Raw genomic sequence first — 22,956 nt, forward strand, 5'->3', positions numbered from 1 at the left:
AGAGAGAGAGAGAGAGAGAGAGAGAACGGGGATGGGGGGAGGGAATGGATAGAAATAAATTGTGCCGACTGTTCCGATAAGCTGTCGATGCCGCGAAAATGAAAAGGCCGAGCAGTTTGTTTGTTATTTATAGTCCATCGTAATTCGGATCGGTTTTTGGGGATGAATCAAACACCAACCTACATATATCACGCGTGATTGCGTTAAATTACATGAATGTAAAATTCATCTCTTGGTTTATAGGATACACAAGCAATTTTCAGCTTTACCGAAATTGTTTTCTTGTAAATGTTAATTCTAAAATCTCTCTTTTGTTGTTTTATACATTTCTTTTTTGTATTGCTTGAATTTATTTCTAATTTTTAGCTAAAATGCAAAGCAATATCTCTATTATTCTGCAAAACTTGTATTTTTATAAGAATCTGTTTAAACTAAAAGAATCGTAAATTCTTAGCTTATCTTATTTAAAATTAACAATACAATGTGTAACGAATCGCCAGATAGAATTAAAATAAAAAGAACACTCTCTTCTCTCGACCAATACTGGCAAAATTCTTTATTAGATAAAATCACGACGTTTCGACCAAATTTTTAGGTCCTTATCAAGTGATCCTTGCGAAAAATAGTTAAAATTCTTCTTATTTAAAATATTTTAAAAACTTTGCAAATCAATTTTTTAAATCAATTTAGAATTAATTTTTCCTTAACAAAAATGCCAAATCATTATTAGTTTCTTAAAAAATAAATTTAATTATATTCAAGTTTCAGAGGCAAAAAATAAACAATATTTTTCTCTTCTTTTCACATATATACATTTTATTCTTTTTCTTTATTTAATTTTAAATGTATTTTATTTTAATGAAATGTTTACTCAGATTGGAGAGTTAATTATTATTTAATGTTTAATCAAAAAGTTGGAAAAATTGTGTTGAAATTTTTCCTAAGAAAAAAGCGGTTTTTCAAAATTAGTGATTAAGAAATATATCGCTGTCGGTAGAAAATTCGATGATTTTTTTTTCTATTTATTTATTCGTTCTTTTTGTCCGTCTATTTCTCCGCAACGACGTAAATGTTTCAAAAATTCCAAATCGTTAAAAAGTGCTCTACTGCGTTTATAGTAAGTGTATTTCTTTGCGTTCTTTAGATCTTTTTCATTCTTTCGCTTTTTCCCATCGAATTCGCTGGCATCGACCAAATTTATTGCATATAAAAGAACGGCGCCGATATGCGGGTCGCTCGTTTCTTTTACATGCATATTGCTCTTCTAGTCCAAATTCGCCGCGAATAATTAATTATCGATCACGCGACATTATTAACTTTGCAGATCGACGTTGCGTCTCGTTGTTGCGGACGATATCGCAATTATCGTCGGGGTTGTTGCGCATCGAGTTGCGAATTGAACGTCGCGTAAAGGAGAATTTGCGAAATTGATCTGTCAGCGCGAAGAGTGATACGGGAGAAACAATTCTCCTGTATTCGATTCGAAGAGATTAAACAAAACGCGAATGTCGAATGCAACCGTGCTTTTCGATGTCGCGTTAAGATCTATACGCGCTATATATATACGTTAACGTTATCGTCACGTCGCTCTTTTGTGGAAGTGAAATCATAGTGCGTTATCACTGATAAGCAATGAATTCAATTATAACATTAAAAATGATGAAATCTCACGGGGAAAAATTATTTAGCGATAATGGCTGATTTTTTGGTGAAATCTTACTGTCATAATTAATGAATTATAAAACGGAGGAGCAAAGTGTGTTTTTTGGTGTTATTTCTCTTTAATCAATGCATATATTTTCACTGATTCGATTTGAGAGAAAATATTCTTATATGGATCTCAAATGGAGCTATTCTCATCTATTCTCTGTCGCAGAACCGCACCGTCGCTTACATTAAAACCCATATAAGAATATTATTTGATGTTACGTTGACATGATGATACGTGACGTATACTGAATATAACATGTTTTATTCTGGCTTTCCCCTCGACGGCACCGACTTTGTCTCGTCGCGAAGGATATTTCGCCGCTATATCTTACTTGACGTCTTCTTTTTCATTGTTCATCGCGACAATGCATGCTGGATTGAAATTTAAAAAATGCAAAAACTTTACATTGATATTTACATTTTTCGATGCTATATATTTCTTATTTTACCGCGAAGATTGATTCGAACGCTTGAGAGATTGCCTCTGCAACGCGAAGAATGTAAGAGAGAAATTGCAATTGTATTTGAGTTTTAATAACGTCGCGAGATAGAATTTGATCTTCCGCACGAGTGTGCGTGTAGAAAATGGGGAAAGGGGGGATTAAATTTATCTTGCTATGCTTTACTCTCCCCGAGTATCTAATTTCATGAGAGTGCTAAGTGCTATCATAACGTCCCACAAGTATCTCCTCGATAAGATACAGACAGTGTGTGTGTATAGTTTAATCGTAGATTACGACTTTTCACAAAGTTCGAATGTAAATCTCTAGGGCTAATTATAACAAAACCGACAAAGACACCTACGCCTATAATACGGGGGGTATATGTTGATTAAAGCCGAGAGATCTTCTTTGACGTAGAAGTCTCGAATTTAATCCCTATCTTTGTGAATGATCGAAGAGCTATTTCCATGTATCAGTGAGGTGACATTTCAATCCCCAATTGCAAAATGACTATCTGAAAGTGGAAGGTTTCACGGGAAAATACGAGAAGAAATTTGCTTCGTTTTAATCATTATGACTTTTTTATAAGTTTTTTTTATTTTATTAACGATAACTATTCTAAATTGATTTCTCATTTTATTAAAATTGCGTAAAAAAAAAATATATATATAGAGCAAAATATTATCACGCGTTTCTAATATAATATATTGAAAGATACAAAAATCACATTTTCTATTTTTGCGAGAAACCTTCCACGCGCGAAGACTTCGATTAATCGTCCGAGTTTTTCTATTATAAATCGCTGACTAGTTCGTTTCTTACCGAGGTAAAAGCAAAAATAAAAAGACAGAAGAAAATGAGAACGCCTTTGCAAGATTACGAGATTTCTCTATCTCTGGTTTTTTAAGAGCGTACATATCGGTGTACATTTTATATATTCGTTTTATCATTTTATTCTAGGATTAAAACAACGCGTAATCACAGCGCAGCTCGACGAAGAGAAAGAGAGCACGCTCTCTCGCGATAATTCATTAATCATTTTCGAAGCAGGCAAGTCAGTGTCATCTTGTATGTATAGTCGCTACAAATGGTGTTAAATCGCATTACGCCTGGAATACGCTTGTGTAGGACACAATTTACGATGGGGGTCCTCTCTCCCTCAACGGAGTGTAAATCGGAGAGAGGCCGCAAAGAGGAAAGCCGACGCAATCTCAGGCTTTCCTCATTCTCGGGCACATTGCGCGTATATGGAATACGTATATCTGTGCGTGCTTTTACCACTCGTATCCGGATATCATGGGCGCAATTACTAGACTATTTGAAGGATTAAAGCACCCTTTCTCTCTACATCCCTCACTTTTCGCGCGCTCGAGATTTCCGCCCGATATATAATTGTCTGCGTATGTGCGAGGCCGGTTAATCGTCGTGAATTACATCTCCGGGAAAGTATTTCTCGATATTTATTTGCATTCTTCAGCAATAGCAATATCGCTAATACGTAACATTGTCTCGTTGAACTAATTAAAAATTGTTCACATGTTAAAAATTGCGTTTGCTGCAGATTTGTTTTCTCAAAGAATTTTTGAATTGTTTGTTTTTTCAATCTAACGTCCATATTTGTACAAGGAAATGCACGAGATACTACTGCTATTTAAACTAACGTGATTTTCTGTAATTACGCGAAAATGATTCGCGGTAGACTCAGCTCTTTTATAATGAGTAATCTTTCGACCTGGAAAAAAGCTCTTCTTTTCTCTCTTAATTCTACGCATTCATATGCATGTATCATAATTTGTTGCAGATAGCGAAACTGTTCTCCTATACGTGGACCATGGGCATCTTCCTATGCAAAGTTGTGCATTATATGCAGAGCGTATCGGCTATCTGCTCGGTTGTCACCCTTACCGCGATGTCGGTCGAAAGGTAAGATTATACTCCTGTATTGCTCTTGTCGCGACGAAGATCACCGTCGTCGATCGATTATGTGCGTCGCGTCGCTCTTGTTATAATTATATGCAAAACGCAAATGGGTCACTTGGACAGTAAACATCGAAATTGTCATGAAAGACTGCAAGCGACCATAACCCAGTAACCCATCTCGTAAAGTATCTATACATCGTGTCAGCATACATTGACCGGATTGATAGAGTTTTAGATTAATGTCGAGCGTTCGTCTAAAATTGCATACTTAATTCAAGGGCTTGTCAGGAAAAAATGGTACGAGTGTCAGTTTTATTGGACGTAAATTTAGAGAATTGAAACATTGAAAGTGTATAGGTGAATAATTTTAATAGGAAATTGTGTCATACGAAAATAAAAGTAGTGATTTCCATTAAATATATTGTTTCTCTTTTTTTTTTACATTATTTTATTAGATACTATTTGTTCAATGAATAATTCTCCGCGTTAATATATTCATAAGAATATATAATATTCGCAACGGGAACCATTAATACAACTCGACACATATTCGTCGTAATGGGAAAAGAGATTATTGCGAGAAAATAAAGCATCAAACTGCGTTCTCAACAACAAACGTTATATATGTATTCGAATTGCCGCGGGCAAATGTATGGTGGTATGGTAGAAATTTCAGCGCCGCGTGCGATTAAATTGCCATGAAAATCCGAGAGATTTTCGAGAGACATACTTTGTAATATAATGCCATGCGACACTGTGTTATCAAAGCGTAAAAGCTAGGCAACATACAAAATTTCTGTCTGCCGAATTATATAAAAGCAGCACCTTGTATTTTCAACTTTTATAATTTCAAGATAATCTGAGCAGAGAGAGAGAGAGAGAGCTAGAATTTCGACATTTAATTGTAACACTTTTCCACGATATTATTTTGCAGTATTATTACGCATAATATGATACATGGGATATGTGTAACAAGTATTTTTTAAAATATGTTAGGAATATTACATTTCTCTCTCTATATAATCTTTTATAATATTAAATTAAAAGACTTGGAGATATATTGATAAGATTTTTTTAAATATTCGTTATATAATATTCGTAAAAAGAGATTTATATTTTTTTAAATATTACTATTTTTGCTAGATTATCCAAGGTAAGGAATATGCTGTATCTGTTATATTAAAATCAAATAAAATTATAGTCGATCGTAGTCATGATCAAGAGAGCGCGTAATAATGAAGTATTTTTAGAAAATTTTTGGGAAAACATTAATTTAGCAAATTTTAAAAGTCGCATATATGTAAGAAGGAATTTAATATATTTAACAATTCCTTTATATACGATTTATCTCGCATCAACTTCTGCAGTAATACTGCCCGAATTTTACGAGAATTTTACTATCGAAAATGTGCAGCTAGATTGTCACCGATACTTCGCGTCGGTGCTCCAGAGGAGCTGTGTTCTATGACCTTCTAGTAAGAATATGTCGAAGAATAAACGCCGGAAGGACGCGTCCTTCCGATCGTCTGAGACGCGAACAGGCCGTCCTTCCTTTATTTCGCTCAAATGACATAGCCGTCCTACATAACGATCTTTATGATCTTCTCTATTTTCTCTCTCTCTCTCTCCCTCACTCTCTCTTTCTTTTCTTTTCTTTCGTGATTCAGTTCTGTCGCGCTCAATTGAATGACGATAACGTGAAGCCTTTGAAACTGAATATTCACCATTAATTCGAGAACTTTGCGTCGTTCGCGGAGTGATTTACGAAGATCCTTGTCGGAGATGTTTGCCTCTTTCTCCGCGTGTTATCCCTATAAAATTGAAGAAAGGCTGAAAGGATTTTCCGTCTTGACGTTTTTTTCTTGCGCCGTTCTCGGATTCCGACGCGACGTCTTCTCGTTCCTTGTGAATTGCATTACCGGTATTTCGACGATTTAAATAGCGTCGGAGATACAAGGAAGAATTAATTATGCAACCTCGTCTGGCACGGTTGTTGCATTTCCGTGAGCGAACCGCGGTGCATGTAGCAATTACAATACAGGCGCCCGATTACTTCGCTACTTGGCATTAATCCAAGGGTGACTAGCGATTTTCATGAAAGAGGAGGATCAAGTACGGTTTCATTCCTTATTCAGGTCACTAGCTAATAACGCCGTAATCTAATAACAATTATTTTTCAAAAGCGTCATTCTTGAACTTTCAAGGAAAGAATGAGTTACAAGATTCTACTTTTATCGTGTTTATTATAATTTCCCTCTTCTCTCACTTTTCTCACGGAAATCTGCAAGATTTTATGCAAAAGAACTGAAACATTCTAAATATAATTCTATTCTATTCTAATCTTCTCTTGTTGATATGAAAAATTGATACTTAATATTGATATTTATTAAAACACGAATTCTTTTTAATAAGCAGGTTGACATAAAATTATATAATTGTATGCTTTGCGCGATTCTGTCAAATAACGATTATAACGATTATTATAATTGTGATAAAAACTTACAGGATTTAATGTGTGACGCTAGTTTTTAAATATTTTAATAACGTGAAATAATCTTTTTCGAAATAGAAGAAAGAATCATGATACATGAAATGCTCCAGATTGCCGTACTCAGACATTTTTCCGGGGGAGATATTTAATAATCAAGGCAATTCCGTAAAATGAAACAGTAAGTTTTCACGGTGTCACGATCCGCTTCAACTTAGTTTTATCATGAGAGTTTCGCGACACATAAATCTGTTAGCTGCCGGAGATACGTCTTTCATTTATAGAGCTTGCTATCAAGCCAACTTTGAAAATATTTTCGTTATGATTTGCTTGTAAAATTGAAAAGCTATTATTTGGCTCCTTTCAGCTCCGCTTTTACGCTTAATTTACATATGTGAGAAAGCTTCAAATATTCAATTACATAAAACACAAAACATATAAAATAATAATATAATTTTGATGACCTTTATATATTTATATTATATAAATATATATTTATATATTTACAATTGAATACTTGATATTATACGAAATTTCGGTGCCTCAATATTTTAGTAACGAAAGGATGCACTCAACAAATTGAAATTTTATTATTATAATTTATCATTAAAATTAAAGTCACAGATTTTGAAATATTTTCCATATAGCTTGCTCCATTGAATAATTCATGAAGCAATTTGTATTGACTATATTTGTTAAGATTTTAATTCGCACGCAATAGGCAAACCATTTTTAACAGATTAAATAAATTTATAAAATGTCAAAATACCACGAGCACAGTTGGATTGTTCGTCTCATAAAAAAAACCATTTGAAGACAATCTATGTGCACAATCTATGTGCACAACAACGAGTAGTAACTCTAGTGATTGCATAATACTCAACAGCATGACACAATCGACAGTTGTATAATACTGAGAAAATCTACATATAAGAAATATATATAGACTCTTTCTAATCGATAGGATTTTCTCTTTCGATAAAGATGTAAACAAATAAAAATTACCTTGATGTGTTTATAAAGTTATTGCAACACGTAAATATCGGATTTATATGTTCAATATTGTAAACATGTTTGCGCGGTTTTTCTTTTAAGACTAAAATAGTACAAAGAGCATTTTTAGTTGTAGTTTGATGAATATATTTTATACATGTCAAATTTATCTGAAACGCTCTTTATATAATTGAAAAGTGTGCGTGGTATAGGAGTGACAAAGCAAAAAAGTGTTAAATTTGTGCAATTTTTTTTGCAATTTATTGTCATCAAATAATATTACATATTACATACTATATTCCTTGACAAAGACGTATATGCTATGTTGAACGAATAAAACGTTTTTAGAATATCCGTAAATAGATTAAAAGCACTAGTACTTTTCTGTTTTGTCATATTTTTTAAAAATATGTTATGTTGAATTTCTTCCCTTTAACATTTCTACTGTTTGTATTAAAAGGAAAGTGTATGATGTTTACTGTACGCGACGCTAAGCGCGTGAACGATTGGGACGAGTGTCGCTTAAAGATGTTACGAGCGACAGCGGATGTTTACCGACCCTTCAGAGAGATCGAGCTCAATCCTTTTTTATTCGTTCTCCGTGATACAAACGGAAACTCGAGCTATAAGTGATCGCGTCCCGTTCTGGGATTTATCCCAGTTTCATTCAACTCAGTTTTGAAACACTGTTAACGCGGTTTATACCTCAACGACGACGACGACGAAAAAATGATCGTCGAAAAGTGGACCGATATTCGCGCGGTTGCATATCCTCCGGCGGAAATTCCGGTGGCGATCGTAAAACGCCGGTTCGAGGACGATAAAAAAATCGACCTTGCTATTTTTTTGTTCCGCGTTTGACTCATTCCGTCACCCTTATCGGCTATTGTCTGATTGGCGCAACCGCGAATACAAACGATCGGGCAATTTATATTCATGCGATGACGATAACACTGCCGAAAACAAGGAGGAGACGGCCATTCCGGCCCCTTTTATCCTCCCGTTGCGCGTGAATAAAGGGGGTTGGAAAATCGGTGACAGAAATCCCCGTAGATGCGAAGCGCAGGATGCAGCACAAATGTTTCAACCATTTTTCCACCCTATTACGCGATTCGGTCTACCTATCTTATCCGCTTATTATTATTATTTCTGTTTTTTTTTCCCATCGGTATTGTGGAGTTCAAGCCGCGGTAAGCTTTTTCTCCTTGAATAAAATCTTCTGGCTGAATTTTTCTGCACGATTCGTGCCTCGTATTTATATATGCAGTTTCGCGCAAGTGTTTTTTCTGTCAGTTCATCCGACAATACTCACGAAGCACCACTTCTTGTAATGTAATACTTCCGAGACCTCGTAAAATTTTGCTTTAATAAAGCTCACGCATGATTCTTTGTTCTACGCAAACACAGACTCTGTTATGCACTGTTTTAAGGATAAAATTCATTTAGAATTGATGTTTTCTTTACACAAATGTCAAGTAGAATTATCATATTGATTGTAATTTTTTGAATTATTAATAATTACATTGCAGATTTTTATAAATTTTAAAAGGTAATCTTTATTAAAATTTATCTAATAACATTAATTTTAAAAAGTACGATTTTGTCAATCATTTTCTTTCAGTTCGCTGAAATTTTCTCGTTTTTAATTACTAATTATAAAATTATAGGTTTCTTGATATTCTCGTTGAGGAAAAAATCAATTTCTAAGTGTGGTCGAAGAACTTACTATTAAATTAATAAAATGATAGAAATAATATATATAGAAAAAAACTAATTAAATTTTGTAATATCTTATTTCGAAGAAGAAATGTTCTTAGGAATAAAATTCTATGATATACCTATACATATTTTTGCTTCAAAGTTTTGTGTTTCTCTCAACTAAAAATTACTAAATTTACGAATTAAATTTTTTAATTTTATTTGGAATTATTCCTTGTGTGTGTAGAAATTTGACGAATATAATTCTTTTCAATCGTTTTGAGTATGCAATTTTAGCTATATGCATCGTAGTACTTGCGAGTTAAAGATATGCGGATAAGTACAAAATACTCGATTTCACTAGGATTCCATCTCGGACGCACCATTTCACTGCATAATCGAGATAGCTATTTCGAAATATTTCGCCATGATACGCGGTTGAGTTTTTCGCGTCGTTATGCGATCTCTTAGATCGCATTAGGTTTTATCATATTTTTTCATGCCGCGAGCGGTATAAACACTGATAAAATACATTTAGATTAAATATCTACGCCGCATCAAGTACTATTTCCCAAGAAATCTACGTTTCATAAGACAATAAAAGGCTTTATAAATCTAAAGAAATGACGTTGCAAGAATTAACGTATGAAGTCCTTTCGGAAATACTTCGCAATTGCGTTTTTATTGCTTTGTAGTGATTCGTTTATCGATGAATTAAAACTATCGATTTTATTTCAATAGATATTATTTTTCACAGCAATATAATGTATCTTATTAATTAAATTTGATTCATACACATATATATACATGTATAAAAGAAATAAAATATAATTTATTTTTTACATAATATAAAATTTTAAAAATATTAATTAAATAATATTAAATTAAATTAAAAATTAATAGAAAAAATGAAAATTAGAAATTAAGATAAAAAATTAAAAATTTATATATAAAAATTAATTCAAATAAGAGAATTAAAAAATTTTAATTAAAAAACTTAGCGCGCTGCTAAATTTTAAAATATATATTAACTCCATAAATAATAAATTTAATTTCGATCGTAATTTATAGCACTATATTTAATTTAGTTACATCAATAACTGTAATGCAAAAACATATTTAATACACTTGGTTGTAGCATACTGTTTAATTCAGCAGCGCCAAGTTGTCTCTTGATCTCTGCGTTTGTTTTACTGCACCTAAACATATAGATTTTTAATAATTTTTTATTTTAAATATATAAAGATATATATATTGATGTTTGAAATGCAATTTCTTAAAATTTATATTAATTTGTAATGATTCTGATATTGTTTCAGATATTATGCAATAGTGCATCCAATGAGAGCGCAGTACACGTGCACCATAAGTCAAGCTCGCAGGATTGTAATTATAACTTGGATTGCGTCGTTTCTACTGGGAATTCCAATGATTTTTACACAGGTATGCATATTCTCTCATATATATTTGTAATTTATATTTTGCTCTTAAAATCATCGCGCGCGTTCTTAATTGTCAGCATTAAATATTCTTAATATTATTATTATAATTAAAATTATGCGAAAGGCTTAAATAATATTTTGTTTTCTATTCGCGGAATGTCGAATTTGCGAAAAGCATTTTATTTTTCATCCTTTAAAACGTTTGACAATTTCTCGCTAAGGAGAAAGTGATGAAAAATTACGTCAACATATTTCGATAAATTAATTGAGAATTTATATGCGAGATAGAGTATTTACAACAGAAAAATGAGGTATCAAGCCATTTGCTTCAGATCTGGAAAACATTCTGCGCGTATATATTAAAAGTCCATTAATAAGTTCACCAATTCAAATATATCAAACGATCTCGAGCCTCGGAGCGATTTTTCACTGAACTTAAAAACAATACGCTCGAAGTAATATATTTGTATATATATTATTCGCGTGATTACTGGCAATTTTATTATTCTGTTTTGTATGGCGCGTATCATCGGTTAACTTTGATATTTGCGTATATGCAATGCGCACAATACTTCGTTCACACTAGATATATACGAGTACGAAATTCGAGTACGATACGCCCAATTATATGTTCGATAAAAAGCTGATACACACCGCTACACCCACTTACTTGCTGAGAACGACAGTTTATCTGAGTGTAAAAAGATAGGCCGCTAAGCGGGGATAATCGGCCGCGTAGTGGAAAATCGAGGGATTCCAACGTGATTGGATTTCCAGCTGACGGAAGCTTCCCTGGAGCTCGCGACACTTTCGTGTGAATAACAGGCTTGATAAGTACATCCCATTATCTGCATTTACAAGGTGTGTTTCAGAACTATATTAGCGTTAATCTCTGATCCATATTCGCACTTCGCACTTAACTTAACTTAAATGCGCTTGTTTGATATCGAGTTTTATCTGTCTCATATGAAGATTGTCTCGTATGTTATCTAGAATGGAATCACGAGTAAGCGTTAAATGTAAGATACGAACACGGGGACCAAAGTTTCAAAGTTCTCTCCTTTAAAGAGAGAGAGAGAGAGAGAGAAAGAGAGAGAAGGGGGAGTTTGAAGTTAATTCTTCTTTAGAGAAAACTTTCAAAGCCGTTATAGATGTTAATAGACACGTTTTCACGTTCGTTCGATCGAACAATATTGTAACTTGCAAAAATTATATTTTAGACGAAATAAGAATTTTTTGATGACAACAGAGATAAATTCATCGTGATGCAGTCGGGATGTAAAATTTATTTTTTTGAAAGAAGGCATAATATTTTCAAATCGAAATTCACCGGGGTAGATAAGTTTCTTAAAAGACTCTTTTTACTACCGCCAAATAGAATGAAGAATTTAAATAAATGAAATTTTTGCGCAGATATAAAAGTTATGAGCTGCCAAGTATAAAACATGAATGAATTCAGTGTCCAAAACAGAGATATTTGCTTAGAGATATTGTTCACAAAGCTTTTGATTAAAAATTATATTTATAAAAAGAAAAAATAAATAGAGCAATTATTTTCTATTTTTCAGAAAGAGTTTACTTTGAACGTAATTTTCTCGAAATAATGAGAACGCTTTTATTTTTCTTTCCAAAGTATTTATCAAAAATTCATAGATATTTTTTACTGTTATGACTTTACGTCAGACCTCTCTCTCTCTTGGAAAAGATAACATATCCTTTATTCATGTCCAGATTAATGTAAAGGATGTGTACTCGGATGTGTATAATCATGTCGGATAGCGAAAGCTTTTATTGAAAATGGAGACGACTCCTTATTTTGCTTCAGTCACGATTTGTGATTGTTATTCTTTTGTTCTTCTTTTCGCAAAAGAAAAATGATATAAAAATTTAAAAGAATTCTCTTTCCATGTCGCAGTTGCTTCGGCAAATATCCCATTATCGGATACGTAAAACTGCCTTGTCGGTCATATCCAAAGAAAGAGAGTCACGTCGTAAAGGATTAATAAAGAGCGAAGCGCGGACGCTCCTTTTTACGGCGCCGTGAAGTATAAATGGCAAGGGAGCGATAAAAATCTCTCTCGTATGCGCCTGCGGAATCTTATCACCGGTATATGTAAATGTCTGCGTCTAACGACTTAATAAACGCCAGGCGAAAAAGTCATTCGTCCGTCACGTGTCTTTAAAACGCGTCTCATTAAGAGATTTCGGAGCAGCGCTCTCTCTCCTCTCCCTCTCTATTCATGTGTCTCTATTTACAGTTTTGGGTCCTTTTCTCTGTTTCAGACGCATAAAAAGGTCGGAGTGAGATTAATTGCCTATTGGTGCGTTCGTGATTCCGAAGCAGGACTTCTGTGGCGATTTCATGAGGTCTACATGCTGGTCGTGGTCCTCATACTGCCATTGACCATCATGGCGTTTTGCTACGCGACCATCTGCTGGGAGATCTGGCGAGTTATGAAGCGTCGATACCATATGACATCGCGACACGCGTAAGTCCACAGAAAATCCAATTTCTCATTTTTCTTCCGTCTCTCTAGGTCCTTGACTCGAAAGCGTGCTTCTCTTCTCGCCTCGCGAGAAGTTAGGAAATTTTAAGTTAAGATTCATTAACTTATCAATAATTGAATTCTATATCTCGCGAAATAAATATATATATTTTCTTTAGTAAAAACATTTATCGAGATCTTGTTGAAAGAAAGGAAAAGAAAAAGGAAATCGAAAAAAGAAGCAATTAATTAACGTCATTAGTAAAATTAATTGTAATAAAAGAAAATAATAATGAGGATTATCTTTTATGTTTTTTTTTTTTTTTTATAGAATTACCAGACTAAAGCAATAAAATCCTTCGAATTATATAAAGCCCGATTGATGGCTTTTATTAAAGCCAAGTAATGAAAATAGATCGTTGAATTTATTAGTAGCAATAATATCTCATAAAATACGCAACGAATGCGCGCACATTCCGAAATTTTCAACGATTAAATTCTATCGTTTATTCCACACCGTGTGTGGGATAATCAGTGCAAATCCGATTGCAAATCGATCATTAATTTACGCACGATGTTCGTTATACCATATGGCATATGGTAATCCACAAATAGCCACATAAATTGCTATTTGCCTTTCATGCGACAGCCCTAAAGCGATCGAGAAGCCTGTTTTCTCGTCACGAACGTCAATTACTAATCGCGGGAAAATAGGAAAGGAGAGAGGGAGGGAAAGGAAAATAGCATTTTTCGACATTTGATGGGCATTCCGTGACACGATGTTCCAGCGCCAGCTGGAATTTAATCTAAATATCCAATCCAATAGCTGAATTTTCGTCGAAACTTCGTCGAAATTCATATCGCGGTCGAACGATAATACGCGATGAGGAAGATCGCGTTTCCATTTATAAAGTGTTTCGCGCCAGCCGCTTTTGGCAACTTTGTTGTTATAAAATAATATCGTCTCGCGAGATTCATCGTTCGATGATCAATTCATCTGCGAGCGATGCGAGTAACTTCGAAACAAAACTTCACTCTGCCACTCTTTGAAACTCGAAAAAACTGTATAATTAAAACGTATTTTAAAAAAATTGATTTTTCGTCAAATCAGATGGACATAACTTATCTAGTTTGATTTAATACATTCTAATTTCAAGTTATTAAATTTTAAGTTATTCACACACAAATTTGATTGAATTAGAAATATTGCAGAGAGTCTGTATTTGCTCGAATTTGCATGTTTGTTACCATTAACCATGTATGTGAACGCACAGTGTGCGTTTATTTATATATATTTAATATTTATATATATTTAACTTAGGCAAAAAGCAAACCATTGGCAATTGATATGGTAGTATAGCGCTTCTTTGAAAAGTTCAGGCCGGCAGGCAGTTTGCTTGAAATAGATCGATCGGTAAATATGATGGCGAATGCAGGAATGCGCTTGCACTTTATGACCTGACTTGAATTCGATTCTCGCCGTCTTTCTCGCGTCTCGTAAAACATCTTTGCAAGTGCGCGTTTCTAAACAGCCGCTCGACATGTGCATATAGAAATAGCTCGAGAGATCTCGTTGTATATCGGATAATTGAAGAAATTTATTTCGAGATACTTACATTGCCACCTAATAAAATGCAGAGTCCTGCATCTTTATAAAAAAGTTATTTCCTTTTATTAATTAATTTATAGAACGAATTTATAGATGCGATATGAATTTATAGAAATGATATGAATTTATAGAAATATATAGAACGAAATAAAGCCATATTTCTGTTTACTTCCGAAAAAGAATAAAGCTTGTCTAAGTCTTTTGAAGACTTTTGAAATTGATACTTTTCGTAACTTATTGTCGTAAATAAAAATTAGACGCGAATGAAATAAGTGTATATATTTAAAGGAAAGAATGCTTTTAAGATAATGACTGACTATAATTTTCGTGACTATTTTAATTAATTAAAACATATCGATTCCAGTTTACTTAAAAATATTTTTTAACGAAGAAAGTACAAAGATTTCGTTGGAAAATCATCTACACATTTGAAAAAGATCAAATGTATAGAGGAGAAAGCGCTTTAACTATTGCCATTAATCTTAATTAGAATACTATATCTACAAAATGTAGCGTCATTAAATTAACATCTCTAATTGCATGAGTAAATTACCTAGAATATTCTCCGAGCTATAATTTTAATACATTGATCAATTCGAAGGAATTTCCTCGAGGTAAAATTGTTATAATATGCTGATTAAAAGGAAATTTCATAGTATAGACAAAATTCAACAATTCTTCTCGATGTGAGAATCTATAAAATCGTAATCTTTAATAATAAAAATTTCAAAAAATATATAATTGATATAAAAATAGTAATATTAAATTTTTGTTAAATTTTTGTATTGTAATTTTTGTAAAATTATTATTATTAAATTTGTGCCAAAGGCTTTATAATTGTAAGAAAATCTGATTGAACTATTTATATTAAAATTGTATATTAAACTTTGTTACCTATTTGCCTCCGCTTGAAGTTTAATTCCGGAATAATTGATTTATTTTTGATCCGTTCATTCCGGAACCAGTGGTGTATGGCATCGATAGTATTGGCAATACGTAATTAGTACGGGATCCTCTTGCACACAATCATAGCGCAGTTTTAATCTGTTTCAGATTGAGTCCTAACAGCGTGGACACGGAATCTATACCAATGACGCAACGACAAAGTGGAAACGAGCGTAAACCGCGTCGGGACGAGAACGATGAGGAGTCACGGACCATGAAGCAGGTTTGATTTTCTATACTTTTGCTATGTTCACATGTTGAAAGATATAAATAGCTATATAAATTCACAAAAGAGAGTGCCGCGTCTGCACGCACTCTCAATAATTCGAATTGTGTTCCTAAATATCGCATTATTAATGAATTTTTCACTATTTTTTAATAATAATTTGAAATAATTCGTTTAAGAAAATTCTTATGTTTCACAAAAGATTAAAAAAATAATTTCTTAACTTTATATTAAAAGAATATATGAGATTAAGGAAAGAGCTATTCCCCCCTAAAGACTATAAATCGCATGTAATCGTGACTTGGCTAACGGGATAAAATACACCTCCTGGCTATACGCTCGGGATAAAATCGCCCATGTTCTTCGATAAACTCCAGTTATGCTCTATATATTTCTATATTGCTACTATATTAGGATGTTCCATATATCGCGTGGGTTGTATTGGTTCCTGTGAGTGTCGGGAAACTGTTTTGTGACTGTCAACAGGTGGTGAAAATGTTAGTGGCTGTCGTGGTGTTGTTCGCTATTTGCTGGGCCCCGATGCTCATCGACAACGTGCTGACTGCTTACGGTTATCTGCCACGTATCAAGGGTGGGACACACAAGCATCTCAACACCGTATTCCAGTTGATGGCCTACTTTAACAGGTACGTACGAGCCGTGGGGTTTGTATCGGAGATCAAACGTCGGAGAATCGTTCATTTAAAACCGATCTCTCTCACACACACAGATACACAGGCACACACACAAACACACACGTACCTATAACAATTCGTATTTCACGTGATCGCCATTGCGGAGATTGTTGCTCTTAGAGGATCGTTTGCAGGTTCGTATTATCAGTAGAGAAAGCGCCTCACTAGTCAGACGTTAGGTTTCATCAATAGATCGTGTGCATAGCCTATACCCGATTGCAATATGTGATCTGTAAAAGAGGAGATACAAATATATACGAACTATGAATACGTTTCTTGACTGTAGCATTTACATTTACTTGTTAGATAGAAAAATATGGAATATTAATTTGTATTAAACCTTCATTTGTTAGAAATTATTTTCAATATTTTCTTAAGTAGTATACTTCTGATTTATTCGCACAAAACTTAAATTGCGAAGCAAAAGTTATTTGGAAAATTTATTGAAAATAGATTTATTTTGTTTATTACTTAAATTTGTTTAACATTCTTTCAATGTAAATGTTCTTTTTCAAAATATTAATAAGTAAAAATTACTGAATGCATTTTAATGTAAATACCGATATGAATTTTGCACCTGTGTTGAGAATAATAAAATGCAGAAGAAAGGAGGCAGTTCTATAGTATAAAATAATCAAATGGAGTGACAGACGGTGTCACTATTTATCAATTCATAAAGTTGTAAATTGAATACAAGATCCATAAAGTTAGAAACCTTGCTATTCTGTATACACCTATGTTGTTTCATATTTATACTTCCTCGACTACCGTTGAATAATCATTTATGCATGGAACACGAATTGCGTTCTTTGAGGCAAAAGCTAACGTTATTTTTCAATAATTTACATATACAAAGCTCTATTCTATTGTAGCTCCGTTTCGATAATGTAAATATTTTCGCGACAATTTTTTCGTGAAAAATGCAAATATATAAAAAAACTTTAATTCTTCTGGTATTACATAAAAAAATATATAAATGTATTGATTGGATTTAATGTTTGATAAAATCTGTTCGATATGTAAATTTGACAACTTTGTGACAACTTTGTGACAACTTTGTGACTTTGTGTCTTTTATGAAATATTTATTCGACGTTTTATATGCTTTCGAATATACAATTTATTTTTATGAAATTACGCCACGTGGATATATATTTTGCGGTTAGAATTGAAATTTTGATCATCTCTCTATTGAATTGCGATGGCGCGACAAGGACACGTGCGGAATTATTTTCGTCGAATGTGCGTACTCGCTCTCTCTTTCGTATCGCTCGCTTTTTACACAGCGATAGAATGATAGCTGGTAATAGCCATTTCTGCCAATACACCGTGTGTCATTTTGATAACAACCTCTGATTAGCTTAACAAGTCGTGCCGCTGCTAGGCAACAACATTGAATGCAATAGATAAATTGCATACTATTGAAGTGATTCTGGTCGTTGCGAGAAAGCATTGCATTCCCCGTCTCGTGTGATCCCATCTCCCACATCGTCCTTCAAAAAAAAAATTAATATTATTTTTGCCCTTCGAGAAAAATTCATATTATTTCTTCTATCTATCACAGAAAGTAACCGCTCTCTTTTCGTCATTTTATTTTACCTTTTAATTTGATTCGATTTATATTCAAACACGAAAAGATTTTTTACTACCTTTCATGTAGTTTCTTTGACAAATCGCTTCTTTGACAGATATCGTGTCAAATTTTTAGCAAGAAGAATTAAGTCCTTCAAAAAAAAATTAATATTACCGTTGCTCTTTAAGAAAAATTGATATTATTTCTTATCACAGAAAGTAACCGCTCTCTTTTCGTCATTTTATTTTACATTTTAATTTGATTCGATTTATATTCAAACACGAAAAGATTTTTTATTATCTTTTATGTGGTTTCTTTGACAAATCGCTTCTTTGACAAATATCGTGTCGAATTTTTAGCAAGAAGAATTAATTATGGAGAAAATTTCGCTAAAAGAAATATGCAATATTGAGGAATTAAATCTCGGGAATAATATGAATAAATGAACAAAGCATCGTATCTCTTTTTAACGTATAATTGAGTTTACTTTAATAAAAGCTTAATGTGGAATTTAATTCACTATAGACACATCTAATATTGAAATTTTATAACAATGATAGCATTCTCTCTCTCTCTCTCTCTCTCTCTCTCTCTCTCTCTCTCTCTCTCTCTCTCTCTCTAAAATATTAAATAAATTTATATTTAAATTTAAGAATTTCTTTCTCTCTCTCTCTCTCTCTCTCTCTCTCTCTCTCTCTCTCTCATATAAAGTTTTTTTGAACGTTCGATAAATACTTCATTTTGTCTTTGAATAGGACTTTTAATAAATTTTATACCTTGGACGCATGGCTTTTCTCTATTGAGGGACTAGGTTTTTTTCTGTAGTCCTCGCTCGACACTGCAAATATTAGAGACCGCTGGAAACAGTGCAATATGACGATTTGAGCTTAATTACGGGGTTTCTAAAAAAAAAGAAAAAAAGAAGCTTTTTATAGACGGGAAAATAAATTAATAATCGGCGCGTAAATTGAATCCATCGCAAAGCGGGTATTGTAATTATGGCATAATGCAAATTTAATCTTTTTATCTTTACATGGAATATAAATTTTTAAAATAGCTATTATTCTCCGTATACTTGATATTTTTGTACGTTGTTTATCATCAAAACAAAAAAAGTTTTTTGAAAAATATTACATTTATATTAAATTATATCTTGATAATGCAGTAACTTGATAGAGAAACACATGCACAATATATTTTTTTTTATAAAAAAATTCTTTTTATAAAGACTCGATTTTACAACTGAATTCTGACATTTTATATTTTCGGTTACTATATTGTAAGTTTGGCGAGGGTTATTAGAAGAAATACCATCTCAAATTTTAAAGTAGCTCCTAACTTTTCTCGATCAGTAGGAAGGAAAAAGCTTCGTGGCAGAGTTTAGCAAGTTTCCCAAGTTTGACCTGTCTTTGGACTGGCTTTGTAGATGCAGACTTTGTAGATGTGTGCTCCTAGATAGAGTGCGGGAGTTCGTATCAGTAGCAAAAACTAAACCAGTAAAAAATGTAATATAATACAACGTTTTAGTTTATGCTTAGAGATCGCAAACAACAAATTTTGATTTTGCAAAGATTTCTGTCTTAATTCAAACTTGAAAATGCCGGTTTCTCTCATCCTTAAATTCGATTCTGCTACTATGTTCTTTGCTGCGAATGTCTAAAGTTTCCGTAGGATTATGAAAGTCCTTAAGAAATTAATGGATATGCTAGACACGTATTTTATGTACATCAAAGTATAAGACAAAATGATTTATTATTCTTCATAAACTGATAGTAAACCGGTGAATACACGAATTTCATGCATACATAAATTAAACAAAATGAATCATTATTCAGTCGTAAATTTATTCAATTTTCAATTCGTTTATATTTCATAACTCTATAACTTTCTAATTTTTAATTATCAAATTATTACAAATATTATTTTCTGAGAGTAAAAATATTTAATTAAAAGTATTTTATTTTTATTTGGGGAAAGTGATAAATGTTTAAAATTTTTTAAAACTTTATATCTAATGAGTAAAAATTGCTGCTTTATTTTACTATATATATTAAATATTAGATAGATATTATATATTATTAAAGATAATTCCATTCTCATATAGTCGAGTTACGTTTTTCTTTTACATACATGAAGCTTTATAAATACATTCTAAAAAACCGAGTATTCTCCAGCTTTTACTCTTCCTTCGTAGAATGTTTAAAGTGCGCTTTTTGTTCTCGCATGGGAAGAGTCGGTGGGCGGGATCCACTTGAGATAGAATAGTCGATACAGGATTTGCATGTAAAATGAAGACGGGTCGAAATTGTGCCGCGCGTTTTTACGCATTCCAGATTTTAAGTGCGAATTTTCATTCTGCATTTCATTTCGATGCGATCGCAACTGCACGGCTGCATCACCCGCGGTCCAGCTGTCGGCAACTTTCAATCCGTCACTCTCTTAACCCGGTATTTGGCATTCCAGCTGTATAAACCCGATAGTTTACGGGTTTATGTCCAAGCACTTCAGAGAGAGCTTCCTGTCGGCTGCCTGCGGCGGATGGATTTGCTGTCCTAGAAGAGGCTACCGGTCATCTGTAACGAGGCATCCCAGTCTCAGCCAGACCAGAAGCACCAGCGTGAGGTAGGTCGGTCAGTTATTTGTTATATGTGTCGATGGTGCTCTCGTTTTGATATCGGATAGAACGAAGGATAGATTGACAGAGTCGCGGAAAATTGCGTTTATCTTTCGAAACGTACTCTGCGAATTTTCTCATGTCATTTTTTAAAATAGAGAGCGCCGATAGGTTTTTCTCCACGGTGGTTTGAAAAGTTGGCCTCTTAATATCATTAAAAAGTTATTGTAATTTCTCGGCGAACCCCTTTTAATTTAATGTATGTATGAACAGAGCGAGAGTTGTGTGGAGATCCGAAATTTTATTTTTGCTTAAGGACTCGAGTAAAGTGACAACGTTTATGATTTTTTTATAAAAATCAAAACTCGTGGAATGACGAGATTATATTTGAAAGATTTTATCCGCAATTTATACGACACGGCCTTCGGAAACGCATTTAATCTCAGGCGACTGCATTTGAGTTAAAATGAACTGTAAACTGTACCAATATTTGGCAAACGATAGCAAATAGTTAGTGTCGGACATAAAATCTTTGAAAGTAACGAAAACACGTGAGGAAAGCTCGCACGATAACGATAGCCTTTATGATAGATTTATGGGAGGAATTAAATGTTTTATCGCGGAAAACATTTTTCATCACTGATTTTACATCGGCTTCCATAAAGCAGATAAAAAAAGGAGAAACTCATAAAAAAGCCTGGACGATAATTCGATTATATAACGCTCTCTACTCGAATTATTGCGGTGTCATAAAGAAGAAGGTAGGGAAGTTAAATAAAAAGAAGAGGAGGAAGGAGATGCTTTATCGGACTTTAGTATCTCCTCTATTGAATTTTGAGATCGTCGTCTATCAACTAAAAGGCTTTAACTTTCGACACACGGATTTTGCGATTCGAAAACTTTTAACATTAACTTTTGAAACTGAGATTCCTTTCCAAAATTCTCCGTTTCTGCATGCATGATTTAGGTGGATTCGAAACTCCTTGCGCGAGTCGAGGTTCTGAAACACAGCCAATCCGCATCTTGTAGTCCATCCGTGATGTTGTTTTGCGACACCTTGGTCGACGAACGACACCAGATCGACTGGACACTGTTAGAAAACGTGCACCATGCACCATGAATGTCCGCTTAGATTGTCGTAAACGAAGGGAACATGATTCAATCGAGGTAAATTGAACAGTCCGTCAACGTCTCGCCATTCATTTCTCACATTCAAATTCAACATCGATTCCGGTATTCGCTGCTTTAAATTTATCGCACGAATCTATCCTCATATCCGATTTTGTAGCAAATCGAAGGATTGAATTAAACTCATTTTAGCTCGATACATCGTGAAAATTTGGAAGAATTTTAGATTCAATCGAGAGTATTATCGAGAGAAAATGTATAATTGCGATATTTTTTTGCCATTTGTTAAAAATTAGTGTATTTTAAGAACATTTTTCTAATTTGAAATGACATTGAATTTTGAATTAAAATTTATATTTTTCTAAAGAGAAGATTGCAGAAGTTTAGAATAATTTAATATGAATTGAATCATGAATAATTTATAAGATGAATCATTTTTTATTATTTACAACACAGAGTAAGAATTATGTCTTGAACGCAAAATAAAAAATAGATTCTTAATATTTACTTAAACAATTCATATCAAAAGTAGGAAAACAGAAAGATGGAAAAATGAATTCAGTTTATCTGAACAACCAATTTCTACATCTTACAGAGTTACATTTTAAAATGACTGTAATATATTTTTCATATTTTAGATTTACTCGCGTGTATTTTCGCTTTTTAAAATATAGAAAAATAAAACCAAGTATTAATTATCCAGCTTTATGTCCAATTTTACAGAAATCCTTTATTTTATAAAAGCACTATTTATTTTGAATATTAGTTTAATCTTTTATTTATTATTTAACGCAAGTGGGAAACAAATGGAGAAGCACGAGTTCGACACTTTAATTCGGTTTTTCCATTTTGCATCGCGTAAACGAACAGATATTCTCGTATTTATAAATTGCGAAGAACCGCAATTTTGTCATTTAATAGCGATAACCAATTGTCGCCTTCGGGTTTTTACGTAGCGTAAAAATAAATTTGCGGGAACAATGTATG

The 22,956-nt window shown here is 33.2% G+C and overlaps 1 protein-coding gene across 4 annotated transcripts in view; it reads left to right on the forward strand.

The window, feature by feature from the left end:
- The window catches only part of LOC145935417 (QRFP-like peptide receptor), a 69,088-nt gene that overhangs the window by 41,071 nt on the left and 5,061 nt on the right, over positions 1–22,956 (forward strand). Inside the window, exons 1-8 of one of the 4 annotated variants that reach the window (XR_014425224.1) lie at positions 3,153–3,417; positions 3,955–4,076; positions 10,572–10,695; positions 12,978–13,183; positions 15,843–15,957; positions 16,447–16,607; positions 20,691–20,849; positions 21,809–22,008. Coding sequence is in view for 2 of the 4 variants with exons in the window: in XM_083036752.1 (XP_082892878.1) it covers positions 3,955–4,076; positions 10,572–10,695; positions 12,978–13,183; positions 15,843–15,957; positions 16,447–16,607; positions 20,691–20,849 (887 nt within the window). In the remaining 2 variants the exon portion in view is untranslated. Of the gene's footprint in view, positions 1–3,152; positions 3,418–3,954; positions 4,077–10,571; positions 10,696–12,977; positions 13,184–15,842; positions 15,958–16,446; positions 16,608–20,690; positions 20,850–21,808; positions 22,009–22,956 lie in introns of those variants that run through there. The other 3 variants (XR_014425223.1, XM_083036752.1, XM_083036753.1) reach the window with 3 other exon arrangements.

The sequence above is a fragment of the Prenolepis imparis genome, unplaced genomic scaffold (assembly GCF_030444845.1).
Source record: "Prenolepis imparis isolate NDT839.2.m4 unplaced genomic scaffold, iyPreImpa1.0 SCAF_4, whole genome shotgun sequence".
Classification (NCBI taxonomy): Eukaryota; Metazoa; Arthropoda; class Insecta; order Hymenoptera; family Formicidae; genus Prenolepis; species Prenolepis imparis.